The sequence below is a fragment of the Lytechinus variegatus genome, chromosome 14, assembly GCF_018143015.1.
Source record: "Lytechinus variegatus isolate NC3 chromosome 14, Lvar_3.0, whole genome shotgun sequence".
NCBI lineage: Eukaryota > Metazoa > Echinodermata > Echinoidea > Temnopleuroida > Toxopneustidae > Lytechinus > Lytechinus variegatus.
The window spans coordinates 1,684,423-1,698,782 of NC_054753.1; the positions used below are offsets into that span (position 1 = coordinate 1,684,423).

The following is a 14,360-nucleotide window of genomic DNA, read 5'->3' on the forward strand; positions in this document are numbered from 1 at the left end:
TCTTAAGGACACACATAAATAAAAATGACCCGATTTTAATGAAAATTAATAACGCCTCACTGTACAAATAATTTTTCGATTACTTCTTCTTCTTCTTCAGGTTTAATCTGCCTCCTTCAGAGTTGAAGATTCTTGCAGATGGTTTATTTGGCATGTGTGTATGGCCAGGTTTAGCGCCATTTACATGCAATGCCATGATTCTTTGTTTTGATTCCACCATTATAATAAGAGTGCATAGTTGATCCTTGTTGCTTATCAAAAATTTTCCAAACCCACATTCTTCGTAATGAAACTCGCAAAATATCATTCAAATAACAAGGAATTTGAAAAGCTTCTTCTTCTCGAGTCACTACACAAGTCCTGTCCAGGGGCGGGTACTAATATTTTTTTGTGGGGGGGGGGGGGGGGGGGGATTCGGCCTATTCTTGTAATGTTATTGAAACAATAGTAATCGCGCTTTAGTAGGCGCATCGAAATATTTTGTCATAGCCAACTCAGAGAGCCCGAATTTCAGAGGGCGAAAACATTTTTTACGTCCGAGGGGTAATAATACATGTATCAGAAATGAACAATGAGGCACCAAAAGTGCATGGCTGGAAGGTTGTGTAAAATGGAAACAAAAACACGTGATTTGCATACGCACTCGCTATTGGCTACATCCTTAAACCTGTTTCATAATCTTAAAAAATACTTCAAATTTTGAACGAGTGAAAAATTAGTGATATTCAATTATGTCAGCCTACTAAACATATACAATAATATGAATTCCAAGAGGAGGGTTCTTTCTTGGCTACTTACATTAAAAATTTTATATCAAAACGCTATTTCAAAATGTCTAATATAATTTCAAAGCGCGATCACAATGTCAATATATATTTCATACACACTGTTAGGTTAAGTCAAAACTATTTCAGAAATTGATGAAGTCCAAAAATTTGTTGTGCTGTCCTTGTTGTTAAGCCTACTAGATATGCTAGACATAGACACTCTGATAAAATGATTCCATTTTCCCTACTTAACATGCTCAAAGTAAATATAAATTTCAAACGTCATTTTAATATCCTTATCGTTTCTTAGCCATACCCGTTGTCCAATGTTAATCCCATTCATGCGGTCATCCAAAAACATATTTTCCAGCTCAACCTAACGCAAGTCATCTTGGAATAGACATTTAATACATGTGACGTCATAAACTCATAGCGCCCTCCTTCAGAAGATGTAGGAATACGCGTGAACGAAGTTGTCAGAGATGCGCCAGCTGCAGATCACCAACACACTGACCTCTAAGATGGCGGCGCCATGACGTCAATACATACGGTACATTCATTCGCAATAAATAGTTTCCGACTCAGAGAGAAGATCCATCAGAGGTTTCTTGAGAACGTTGAGTTCGACCCCGTGATATTTTTGGTTCTTTTTCTTGCGGCAGCATGCACACGTGACAAGGTTCATTAGTTTCTTAGAGGACGCCAGAACATTCTGAAATGACAAACAAAATTTATTATAAAGTTACGTCACTATCTTCGTATAGATTAAGCACAAAATAATTATAATGATGTATAATTTTAGAGTTACTAACTCAACATATAATTATGTTTATTATAAGTTAACGTTTTTTCTGTCGTTCTTTCTTTCGCGTCTTGTCTTTTTTCCGGGAGGGGGGGGGAATCAAAATAACGCATTCGGGGATGTGCCGCTGTAATGGGTCACTTTAGGGGGAAGAAATCCCTGAACATGGGGTATGGTTTTATGCTGGAAAATCCCTAAACATGGCCCCAATATTTAGATATTGGCCTTAAACATGGGTCCATATTCTCGTCTAATTTTGGGTGATGACTTTTTTTTTGTTGCTTGTTAAATTTTCAATGAGTCCTTGATAATGGGTACCTTTTAACCACAACGAGCCGTTAATATGGGTATGGGTTTTGAACCTTCAATCGCACACCCCTGTCCAAACCAAATCTAAGTACCCCGGGCTTTTATAATGACGGTAAAATTAGGTACACACTAAGAAATAAAGGTTCAAAATTGAACCCGGAAAGGTTGATGCAAAATCAGCACCCTATGGGTTCAAACATTGAACCCCTGATTTGGGGTTCAAAAATTTAACCCTGCGGTTGGGGTTCCTTTTTGCACCCTGTGGGTTCAAAACTGCACCCCTAGGGGTTCGATTTAAAATTTAGCGGTGCAGTTTTGAACCCGCAGGGGGCAAAAATGCACCCAAACGCAGGGTTCAATTTTTGAACCCCAAAGCAGGGGTTCAAGTTTTGAACCCATAGGGTGCTGATTTTGCATCAACCTTTCGGGGTTCAATTTTGAACCTTTATTTCTTAGTGTGTATCACGGAGCATTGCTTATACGACGAACTGACGAATGCACGAATAACTATATATCAATTTGAACAACTTCACCATTGGACATGACCTAGCATTCTGTGTCAATTGACCTGCATCTGACTTTTTAAGTGCATACTTACGTCCACAAATAAGGCGATGACGAAATGAATGGCTGCTAGAAACAGGATAAGTCCCTTAAAAGTATATGATGGAATTTCTTTCAGCTGTGTAAAATATGAAGAGTAGAGAAGGATTTTCATCACAGTAAGACATAATCATTAAATCACAAGTAGATTTTGTCCTAAAATGATTGTATTATTTTAGCAAGTTTTTCCCGTTATATCAACCTGACCAATACAATAAATCAGTGCTAATTACCCATTGCTTGAGTGTTTTGTTTTTAATTTTTAGCTGTGAGTGCGTGTTTGTGTGTTTGTTGTTGTTCGAAGTTGTGTTTTATTCTCCCGTGTAGAATGAGAGGCGATTTTATAAAAGAGCGGGGGGCACCCTGCTTATACGATTTATCAGTTATTGCACACTAAGAAATGTTATCTACCAAAAATTTGAGGGGGGAGGGACACAGGCGAAAAAAATATTGACACCCCCCCCCAAAAAAAAAGATCGTCAGCAAAAAATTTAGGGGGGAGCGTTCCCCACTTGAAATTTAGGGGGGGACACGTCCCCCGTGTCACCCTATGAGGAGCAGGTGCAAGGAGGAAGGACTGATGGATTGGTGTGTATACTACATGTATATGCAATGTGTGAGTGTAGGGTGTTCCAAACAAATAACTTATAACATCTAGATGTAGACTAATCGAACATGCAGTGTTGCTTATAACTTATATACAGTGCATCCCAGAAAAAAAACGAAACCAAGATTAAGCGATGATTTATCATCTTTTTCTTTTTGAGACCCAGATACAGCCCGCAAAAGGACTTTTTGGTATCTCCTCTTCAAAATATTTTTGCTCGCTCATGCGTGAATGAAAAATAATCTAAGTAATTTCAGATGAAAGAGGAGATTTTTATCTTTACAGTGGTAGGTCATTTGTTATTTGTGATTAAGTTATGATAAATCATCGATAAATCTCGGTTTCGTTTTTTGTGGGACGCACTTTATAATTGCCGTCTGTATTTCAATTACTATTTTATATTCAAGATTGGCATCAAGCATGTTAGGCCTAGGACACTCTAGTGGGGTATAACCTTTACCTCAAATGCTTTGATGATCCTCTCAGGCGGATAAAACAGAAATCCAAGACAGATAAGAAAGTCGACGATGAAAACGATCAATAGAGGAACTGAAATTTGAAAAGAAAAGAGGGAACAAAATATGACATTAAAGTCGAGTGTTCATTCAAAAGGAAATATATTTATTTTCCTTTAATCAGATATGATCATGAAACCAACAAATATTGGATGCTTCCTTCTTATTTGCCATTTGTCATCATGGTCAATATAGATTGGCAATCAATCTTACAGTCGACAGTAACTGTTCATTCGTAAGTATGATCGAGACATGAAACTGTGTAAGATCGGAAGATCTTTAAATTTCCTGTATGGCAAATGTGTGAAACTAACATAGCACTAATTAATATTTCAATGTCTGCTATATTTTAAAACAACATCATTCAATTTTTTTCACACGGTAAATTAGATACATTTTGATCTCCCTTTTCTGTCTTGATTTATATGATATTTCAGACTGATATGATACTCACTGTTTTGGTAGAACCGGTTGCTGTATGGAGGTCCAGGCGTATACACAAAAGCGATGGTGATGTACTGAAAATTGGCAAGTAGCCACACTGCCATGTTCTCATAGGACACCACGTTCCTATGATGACTGTCGAGCTCAGAAGGCTCATACCTATATTGATTAAAAGACAGGAACAAGAACTATAAGCAGAAGTAATGTTTTTTCATGGGAATTAGCTTGTCATGTAGGTGGGTGCGATTTTAAAGACGGATATAAAATTCCTATCAAAATAATTCAATATATATGCAATGCTCATGACATTCGGTGCAATCTTTACAGAGAATTGCTTCCGATTTTGACAAATGTGTTGCTCCGTGCGTGAAACCAAGGTGATGTAATCTCCATGCTAATTCTGAGCTTTATCCAACTTTTGATACATCCCACCGACCATGCCGACTGTCATTTGGTATCTGGTATGACTGCGTATCAGCACAAAGCCAATTGTTCGCGGGAAAGAAAGTGGTGACAGGAAGAATCCTTGTGGTACGCCGTAAGATCGCGCGCTTTTGCAGGAGATTGCGCATGGATGAGGACTTACCATGGTTGACGAATGACCAGGATCAACATGAGGACTTGGAATCCAAGTAAGATTAGTGTTTGCACGATGAGCGAGAATACAATGGGAGGTGTGACCAGCTTCGTGATGGGACGTTTGATTGATATCTGGTGATAGGCTTTGTTGGCACCGACTAAAAGGAATCAAGTAAATAATGCGAGAGATAGCAGTAAAAAGTGACCGCTAGATGTCCTGACGTTATATTCTAATACAGTAAAACGAAATAGATTGTTATTATACTAAGTAGTAGATTAGTAGTTCTCTATATGAGGAAGGAAAGAAAGTGAGTACCATCTAAATGCAAAGGAGCTAATCTGGTCCCTAATCATACTCCTCTTAGAAAGAGAAATGAGGGACCAGTCCTTAAGTAATGGGAATTCAATCGTTCAAGTGCGACTTCTTAACCTCTTTTTAAGTGAAAGTGGAAAAAGGTGCTCACTTTCACTACAAAAAGGGGTACCCAGTGCATTGAGTAAGGATCAGGGGAGCGTTTCATCAATATTTTCATCTGACAAGTTGTCAGATCTGACATCTTTCCTTGATTCTGATTGGCTGAGAGGAACTGTTCCTATGGTAACTGTCGGATAAAATGGTACTTGTCGGATAAAATGTCCGACAAGTCCTTTCATGAAACGCCCCCCCAGAGAATAGACATGAAAGGAGCAGAGAGAGAGAGAGGGGGTGAAATTCCTATGAAAAGTAAATGTCTTAACTATATATACGAGTCCACGTTACCAAGGATAGGACAATTCGAAACCGTGAGAAAAGGTCTTAACCCACCTGTCAATACGAATGACGTACAGAGAACAATGTCAATAATGAAAAACTGCATATCGCCAACGTAGTATTGAACCTATACATGGGGGTACAAATACACATTCATTTATGATATACATGTATAAGCTTTGTTATTAATAATAAGGTGAATGGACAAGAGTATATTTTCTGTTATTAATCAACTTCTTTACAAGAACGTTGATATACAGAATTATAGTGACCAAGATTACACATTCACTTTAAAAAAAATCTTTAAAGCCTACCATTGCCTACTTTCACATTTTGTATTTCTCATCATTATTTGTTTGGAAATACGAGTTACACATAATGCACGAGTTTTCACTTATTCATGATTTTAATTCTCACCCGACTCTTTGTGAAACATTACACAGCAAAAACTGTGGTGTTAACGGGTGTACATAGAGGACCACACCAGTTATTTTACACCGGTGATAAATTGGTAGTGTTAGTCTTAAACCTATAGGTGTTATTACAACACCTTTTTTGTTACATTTACACTCTTTGGTGTTATGTTTAATCTCTAGGGTGTAATTTTAACACCCTAGGGTGTGGTCCTCTATTAACACCAATTGGTGGCAGTTTTAACACCACAGTTTTTACAGTGTAGGCAGAGGTGAAGCTGTTTACACTGTTAGAAAATTTATCCTTAAACTAAAAGAAGTTCCTGCAGCAGAGTCTCGAGAACACCTGTAATCTTACCAGATTGCGTAATCTTACAGAAAATTGGTATTTGGTGTGTGTAATCTTTTCCCCTTTTTCTAACAGACCTGTTCTGTTAAATTGCAGAAAAATTCCTGTTTCATGAATTTAAAGAATGATTCTGGTATTGCTTTCTGAAAAATCTTCTTTTATTTTTCTGTAAAATCAGGGTTTTTTTAACAGTGTACCTCATTGTCATCTACATACCATCTCCACAATCATGGTTGATAAGTGTTGCTTCAGATTCAAGAAACAAGAGCATGTATGTCACGTGATGTAAACTTGAAATCTTGAAATTTATCATGAATAAGGATGGGGTATGACCAAATAGTTCAAATATCGCTAATGCGGCAAGATATGCATAAACCTTCAGGTTCTCGCCTTCACACCAATGATACATACCGAAGTCAATACAGTAACGGTAGAGAACATGATGAGACTGTACACAGCCATGAACTTAAATAATCCGAATGACGTCACCATAGCACAACGACCCTCCCTGGAGAAAGAAATGCATATAATGATAATAATAATAGTAATAGTAATAATAATAGTAATAGTAATAATAATGATAATAATAGACAGTATGTCCAAAGCGCCAAATCCACATTATGTGCTCAAGGCGCTGAAATATACTTCGTATATTATTATTACCCCGGCTGTAGCTGAGCGGCCATAAAGGCGCTAAAGCATGCAAGGAATAAATCCTACCGGGTACCCATTCACCTCACCTGAGTCGAGTGCAGCACAATGTGGATAAATTTCTTGCCGAAGGAAATGACGCCATGGCTGGGATTCGAACCCACGACCCTCTGTTTCAAAGTCCGAAGACTAATCCACTGGGCCACAACGCTCCACATATTATACAAGACACCATGCAATAAATTTACCGTTACCATGTAAATTTTCATGATTTTCGAACAGCATTTGACAATTTCGATAGCAAGGCTGGTGTAACGGGGGGGGGGGGGGGGGGGGGGTAACTTAGCAGTTGAATTTATCTAATACGGACGGAATCTACCTTTGGATGAGATACATGTGCAGTATGCCAGTGAGTGTATAATTAGACTGTTGTTATCGTTTTTTTCTAAACAGAAGTACACGTGTGGCTTATAGATCAGTTAACGTTTTACTAACAGTATCTTTATTTCTTGAAGAAAAAAAAATCGTTTGAAAAAGTGCACATATAAAGCTCACCCTTATAATTGGTGTGGTCATATACAGTCGCACAAAATCCGCTTAATTTGAAGTCTACCTGCATTGTATTTTTTTTTTAAATTAAAGATTGAAATCACCATCGACCGTTCGTTTGTATGTCTTTCTATAGAATCTGAAACTGATATAAAGTTAGAACATACAACTTACTTTATGACTGTCGGGATACAGCTAATGGTTGCCGTTTTAGAGGTGAACGGAGCTGCTACCGATGCCTCGGCTTCCGAGAGAGCTATCCCGACATGCGCTTGTTTAAGAGCGCCGCAATCATTCGCACCATCTCCGCACATTCCAACAGACAGGCCCAGTGACTGAAGCGATTCAACGAGCTGTGACTTTTGGTCGGGCGACATTCGTGCGAATATTACGCCCTGTGCTGCGATCTGCAAAACAATTTGGCAAATTAAATCCCTAATGATGTCCTAAATCCATGATAGGTGTCAATATAATTCATCGTTCATGCGTTTTCCAAAGATTTTAGACGAAGTAATCTATGAAGAGTTTACTTGAAAAACGAATATATATTCTTTAAGCAGTGATTGTGTATAAAGTTATTATAAGCATGATAAGTGACGTTTTTAAAAAATTCAAATCTGAGGAGAAGAAAAAGACAGAGGAGAAAATGAAAAGTATGAATGGCAAGGATTGGATGGAATAAGAAGAGGATAAATAGAGGGAGAACGAATGATCTATCCATGATGATGTTTAAAGTGGTGTGTTTTTCATTACCTTTGGTATTATTTGTGGGTAATGATCTCGGATGATGCCGAACGTTGTGCCGTCACATGCTATTAACTGTTTCTCTTCTTCCTTCATGATTACGAGCCTTTCATCCTCTCTTGCCTTCTACAACAATTAAACAGAAAAGATACCGTGTCATTTGAGATTGTGGCTTTCTAATTTTTGTTTATTAAATGTTACGGATAGGGCCAAACCTTTTGAAAGGTCCCACAGTCCTCCACTTTCCTAAAAAAATGTTTTCTTGCTGAAATGAACGAAAAGTTATAGTTATTTTTCTCACTTGATAAAAAATGTTTTGTTTTTTAATAAATGCACTTAGAGAGAACACATCATAGACTTTTAGCACATTTTTCTTTTGTTTACAAAATATTACTGCATATAAATACAAATGAAAGACTAGTCAGTATTACTTAAGTCGTATAGAAAATCCTGAATTTTGAATTGTATTGCATTTAACACTGTTTATATGGATTGAAAGAAAAAGATCCCGGAAACATTGTAATCAAATTTGTGCAATGTAGGCCTGTACAATCTTCTTGGGAGATTTACAGTTACACATGTTAGTATGTAGAATGAAATTTTGGTTGCGTTTCCAGTCACTTTGCTTTTCCTTTCTTTCGCTTGAAGCTCTTAATAATAACTTTGGGGTGCAATCTTTTTTTATGGCTTCATTCTAAAACAGTCACTGGTGATCAATGTTAACCATGCATTTAATGTAAATCAACAAATAATACAGAGATATAAACAAAAAGAGAGAATGATGGGAAATGCATGAAGAAAAGAAAAACAAAGTGATGTGAAAAATGATGTGGAGCGTTGTGGCCCAGTGGATTAGTCTTCGGACTTTGAAACAGAGGGTCGTGGGTTCGAATCCCAGCCATGGCGTAATTTCCTTCAGCAAGAAACTGATCCACAATGTGCTGCACTCAACCCAGGTGAGGTAAATGGGTACCGGTAGGAAGTAATTCCTTTAGAAGCTGTGTGCGCTATGAACGCCTAGCTTAGCCGGGTAATATAGGAGCGCCTTGAGCACCTAACAAGGTGGATATGTGCGCAATATAAATATCTTATATCAAAAATACCTACCTTGTGGTTATGGTAATCATTCTCCTCATCATTCACTATGTCATCGATCAAGGGAGTGATGACAAGCTTGGCTTTGGCGTGGTCGCACGGAAGCCCCGCCTCTACGCGCATGATTGTGGCGCCGCGCCGAACCATTCCGCACTCCCGACCCACACTGATCGCTGTGAAGATGTTGTCACCTACCAAACCAAAATAAAAATATGTTTTAAAAAATCGACGGAGATTTAGCTTTCATAGCAATGGGAATTTCTCAAGTTCAACATACTCATGGGGATATCAGATCATGTTTTATAATTGATTTGATTTATTGTTTTCTTCTGCGTCCATAACATTCGTATAATACATTTTTCATAACATAATAAACATAATATGTTAGCATTTTTGGCATGAATCATAAATAAAGAGTACTAAAACGATAATTCCAGACGAAAATGATTAACTATATGATATTCACAATTTGCAGGAAGATTGTCATCATACACAGATTGCTTGAAAAATGACAATCCCAAACTTATACTAATTGAATTAATTAATACATTTATTAAGCAGAATTGGCATATATATATTTTCAAATACGAAACGTGAATTCATGCAATATATGATGATGAAGATGATAATGAAGTAGTAGAATGCAGAGTGTAAGAAATAAACAATGAGTGTATTATTCCTTCATTTCTGCATACAAGTGTTATGCAAATTCCCAATTTTACGTTCAATATACATTAAAACGTCATCATTTGACCTTGTTTATTTTTGTCTGTTCGTTCATATAAACTTTTTTTTAATTATGTGTTTTATTGGTATTCAAAATCACATATAATCACAATATTTACAGGTAATTGGAAATGATTTGAAACAGTTCAAAAGCAGTCAAATCACAAAACAAAGATAAAATAAAAAATAAATGAAAAAAAAATAAAAAGGGTGACGCAAATCAAAATAAAACATTAAAACGATACAGGTTACTCTATACGGAATACACATCGAGATGAATTTACATGTATAATCATTTGTAGCATATTACTCTGTGCATGCATTGTACAAGTCTCAATTTAAGATACAAAAACAAAAAGAATGGAAAAGGGGGAACTACCTGTATCTAAAAAAAAAATTATATATCAAATCGCCACTTCTTTCGTTCATATAAACTTGTTATGATGAACAGTAAAGGTGGTTCATTACCTGTTACCATTATGGTTCTTATATTTGCTTCATTGAGTTCAGTGATGGCTGGGGTCGTAGCAGGCTTCAGTTTATTTTGCAAGATGAGGAGACCAATGAACTCGAGATCACACTCAATAAGGTTTCTGTTGATGATAAATTCAAGAAAGGGCATGAAATGGCTAAGTTAGAACCGACCACTGCCTGGCTGTTTGGAGTAAATGTTAGTGCTTTTTTTAAACTTGTGATCACTTTGTGACATTATCATTAAAGTATGTCGTCTTCGTCATTATTACCAATTTGATCATCATTAACATCATCTTCGTCACTATACCAATCAACACCATTATAACATGCATTATGAGCAAGATCATTACCATAATTATTACCACTAAAAAATAAATAATAACGTTTTATTTACCCAGGGTAGCCACTTCAGTTAGGAAACTGTTCTACCAGTGGGTCCTGCATAACATAACATGTTATAATTACCCTTCTCCAATCTCAATGCTGAGCGCCTAGCAAGAAGGCAGGAGGTCAAATTTTGATAAGTTTTTGGTATGACTCGGCCGAGGATCGCACCCACAACCTCCCGTTCATTAGGCGGACGCTCTACCACTGAGCTACCATGAGCCATCATCATCTCCACGATCACTGTCAACTCTATCACCATCACAATCATTGCCGTCTTCGTCACCGTCATCATCGTCATCATCATCGGCATTATCCTTGGCATCAAAAGAAGACGTTTCTGCCGCAATTTTACTTACCTTTGTATCGTAGAAAGTTCATTGGGATCGTCTAAGTTGATATTGATTGGTTTCCACGCCATCGCAATCAATCGTAATCCCTGCTTAGTATATCCATCTAAAACATCTTGGAAGTCGACGGGCACTTATTAGAAAAAAAAAACACATGGAAGCACTGTCATTAAGATGAAGATTCACATTCATACATTTTAGATTAAAATATCGTTATTTTTTACAGAATCACATACATGTAAAGACGATGGGCTGACAAACTGAACATTTCGTTTTTACCAGTCAACATCCCTCCCTTTCCTTCACACACACACACACACCCCCACACCCCCACACACCCTTAAACACACACACAGACACCTTGTAAAAATGAGCAAAATCCGTTCCTCAACAACATTATTTTAATTGAATTTTTGTAGGCTTGTTGATCATTTAAAAAATACGGTTACTAGGTCGAAATAAGTTACACATATCTTTAAAGCAAAATAATGTCCGACAAAGAGTTGCGTTATAGTTTAGTTTAGTTTACTCCAACGATGTTGTAGGACGAAGCCTGTTCATCGATCAAAGTAGAAATGTCTATTGTTGCTCTCCTTCAGACAAAATTAGATGCGCTACTTATGTTGGCATGGAGGGGTGGCAGGGGTATCGTAGACAGTGAAAAATCCCATGGAAACACACAAGAAACGAAAATTACTCAAAGTCATAGGCAATCTTCTCCCAATGCTTATCCAGTCTATTAGTTTATTATGTAATCACAAAGTAGGAAATTAAGACCGCGATATTCTTCATGTTCCAATAATGGTCTGCAAAGACCGCGATGCTAACTTTGTCTCTCCGAACGTCTTGATCATTGTTGGAAGAAAAGGTGTTTTGAATATTCTTAAGTTTGCCCATCGCCACCCCCTCCCCCCCAAAAAAAAAAATGTAAGGTGTTGTCATTATAATGTGGTTTACCTGTATCGCTTCGTGAAAGCTTTGATATCTTTTCCGGTGACCCCTTGGCAAGGGCATACGTCTTCCGGGTCACAGTATCCATGGCAACAACGCTCATGGTCTGAAGAGCGGACGCGAAAGGGAATATCTTTAAAGTCGCAATTTCACATAAACCCTGTTAAAAAGAAATCAATTAATTAGAATGTATAAATGTATGTGAAAGATTGGATCATTTTTACATGCATGCATTAGCAAGATGCTGGTATCTATAAGCATAGTGGTCATATGTTTTAGCAGAAATAATCTATATAAACGATGATGGCTATCCCGATTTAAATTTCTATACAGCAGCGTGTGAGAGAAGGTTGTCTCCCCTCCCCCTTCATGAGACAAAGTTTTCCCGAAGTCGCTGAATATGATTTAAACATTTATTTTCATGAATTTAACGTCTAAAGGAAATTTCTGTGAAGGTCTGTCTTTATTTCGATTTCCGTATACGCAATAATTAAAAAAAATATTTGAAGAAATTGTTATCTAACCTGATCTTTATCGAGAAACTTTTCTCCTTTGACTTGCTCGGCTGACATGGCTTTTGCAACTGCTACTGAACCTGGTATCTTGGTAGTAGCACTCTCACCCAGATCTAGAGTCTGAAGAAAGAATACGATGTATTATTATACACTCTTATGATATTATAAATTACATTGAATTGAAATAAAATTTAACAAAATCTCATTGATATAAAAATATTTAAAGGGCGTTATCTGTATGGAATGCAAATCTATTATTCAGCTCGGCCTTATCATCGAAGTATTATTAAAATCATCATTAAATTCCTCCATCTGCGTGCAGTTGAAGTTGTGTTGTGTACTTTTAGTGCAAAAATAGTGCATCTTTCCTTACACTTAGAAGAAATAGGCCATTATCCTTTTTGTTTGTCTTCTTTATAATCACCATACCATGGCATACAACATGTATATTATTTGATTCGGCATTTGGCACCCGCGAGCGAATTTGTATAATGTACATTTAATTGTATATGAGCGTGTGCACGTGGGGGCGTTGTGTAGGTGGGTTCGTTTGTGTGTGGTGGGGGGGGGGTGCATGGGAGTACTAAAGAATGTCTAATGGGCGTGTCCTTGAGAGGATGGATGAGAACTGGGGTTGTGATTCTCGAATATCATATTCTGGCAATGCGCATCATTGCTTTTAATATTTCGCAAACTCGAACATGTCCAAGAAAAGTAGATGCCTATATCATGTATATGCAACTCACGCTCATATGTAAATGTTCATGTGCTTTTTTAGAATTTTAAATCCAGATGTTATTTAACATAATTGTCCAGCTGAAAAATCTTACAAGAAAGAAAAGGTCAAAAACCAAAATGTCATTACTCAAAACTGTCTGACATTTCGCCTCCAAAAACTTTCATAAGCAAAAAAAAAAATGAAGGTCAACACTCAATATTGTTACGTGTTTCTCTCCCAAAAAGCTGTTTTCCTTCCCTATTCTATCTTGCTTTTGACAGTTCTTGACAAACGCATGACCTTAGAAGGTGTTAAGACTGACATTTAATTTAAATTACTTAAGAAAAAAAATTCTCCACAAGGAATTTGTGAATGGAAAGTGATAACAATGGTCCCATTTTTTCTCCACATTTGAACTGCTTGTAAAGTTTTCGGACATTGTTCGCAAATTTTGATAACGTCCCCATGGGTAGAAAGGCTTTAATGTAACTTTAGAGAAAGTAGTATAGTACACAGCAAAAGGTGTGGTGTTAACGGGTGTACATAGAGGACCACACCAGTAATACACCGGTGTTAAATTGACAGTGTTAGTTTAACACCTATAGGTGTTATTACAACACCTTTGGTTGTTACATTTACACTCTTTGGTGTTATGTTCAATCTCTAGGGTGTGATTTTAACACCTCAGGGTGTGGTCCTCTATTAACACCAAGTGGTGTCAGTTTTAACACCACAGTTTTTACAGCGTAGTGTCCGTGTCAGGATGGCAGACTGCGACATGAGAAATGTAAATCTTACGTAACAAATTCAGTGTTATATACTTACCCATCCAGTTGCCTCAAACATCTTAATATCGAGGGGATCTCCAGTTATCTTTTCTTCCACTTCTAACAGTTCGTGGCACGTTGCCATAGCAACTGAAATGGGATCAGATGAGAGCAACTTGGCATCGGCCACCATCGGCATGAAACTGGATCGAATACAGAAGACATTTTCGCTTAAACTCTCGCTGGTAAATGCATTCTGTTTGTTTGTTGTAAGAATAATATATATTCTACCTCTCA

General features: G+C 37.2%; 1 protein-coding gene across 2 annotated transcripts in view; it reads right to left on the minus strand.

Moving 5' to 3' along the window:
• Nucleotides 1-399: 399 nt before the first annotated feature.
• LOC121428030 (probable cation-transporting ATPase 13A3) overlaps nucleotides 400-14,360 on the minus strand; it is a 42,711-nt gene continuing 28,750 nt past the window's right edge. Inside the window, exons 16-30 of one of the 2 annotated variants that reach the window (XM_041624605.1) lie at nucleotides 14,122-14,266; nucleotides 12,588-12,698; nucleotides 12,070-12,223; nucleotides 11,122-11,245; nucleotides 10,373-10,497; nucleotides 9,191-9,369; nucleotides 8,093-8,206; nucleotides 7,514-7,746; nucleotides 6,551-6,647; nucleotides 5,432-5,504; nucleotides 4,634-4,784; nucleotides 4,058-4,206; nucleotides 3,549-3,637; nucleotides 2,477-2,560; nucleotides 400-1,479 (exon numbers count right to left, since the gene is read on the minus strand). In XM_041624605.1, the coding sequence (XP_041480539.1) occupies nucleotides 1,324-1,479; nucleotides 2,477-2,560; nucleotides 3,549-3,637; nucleotides 4,058-4,206; nucleotides 4,634-4,784; nucleotides 5,432-5,504; nucleotides 6,551-6,647; nucleotides 7,514-7,746; nucleotides 8,093-8,206; nucleotides 9,191-9,369; nucleotides 10,373-10,497; nucleotides 11,122-11,245; nucleotides 12,070-12,223; nucleotides 12,588-12,698; nucleotides 14,122-14,266 (1,984 nt within the window). In that variant the 3' untranslated portion in view covers nucleotides 400-1,323. Of the gene's footprint in view, nucleotides 1,480-2,476; nucleotides 2,561-3,548; nucleotides 3,638-4,057; nucleotides 4,207-4,633; nucleotides 4,785-5,431; nucleotides 5,505-6,550; nucleotides 6,648-7,513; nucleotides 7,747-8,092; nucleotides 8,210-9,190; nucleotides 9,370-10,372; nucleotides 10,498-11,121; nucleotides 11,246-12,069; nucleotides 12,224-12,587; nucleotides 12,699-14,121; nucleotides 14,267-14,360 lie in introns of both variants that reach the window. The other variant, XM_041624604.1, reaches the window with a different exon arrangement.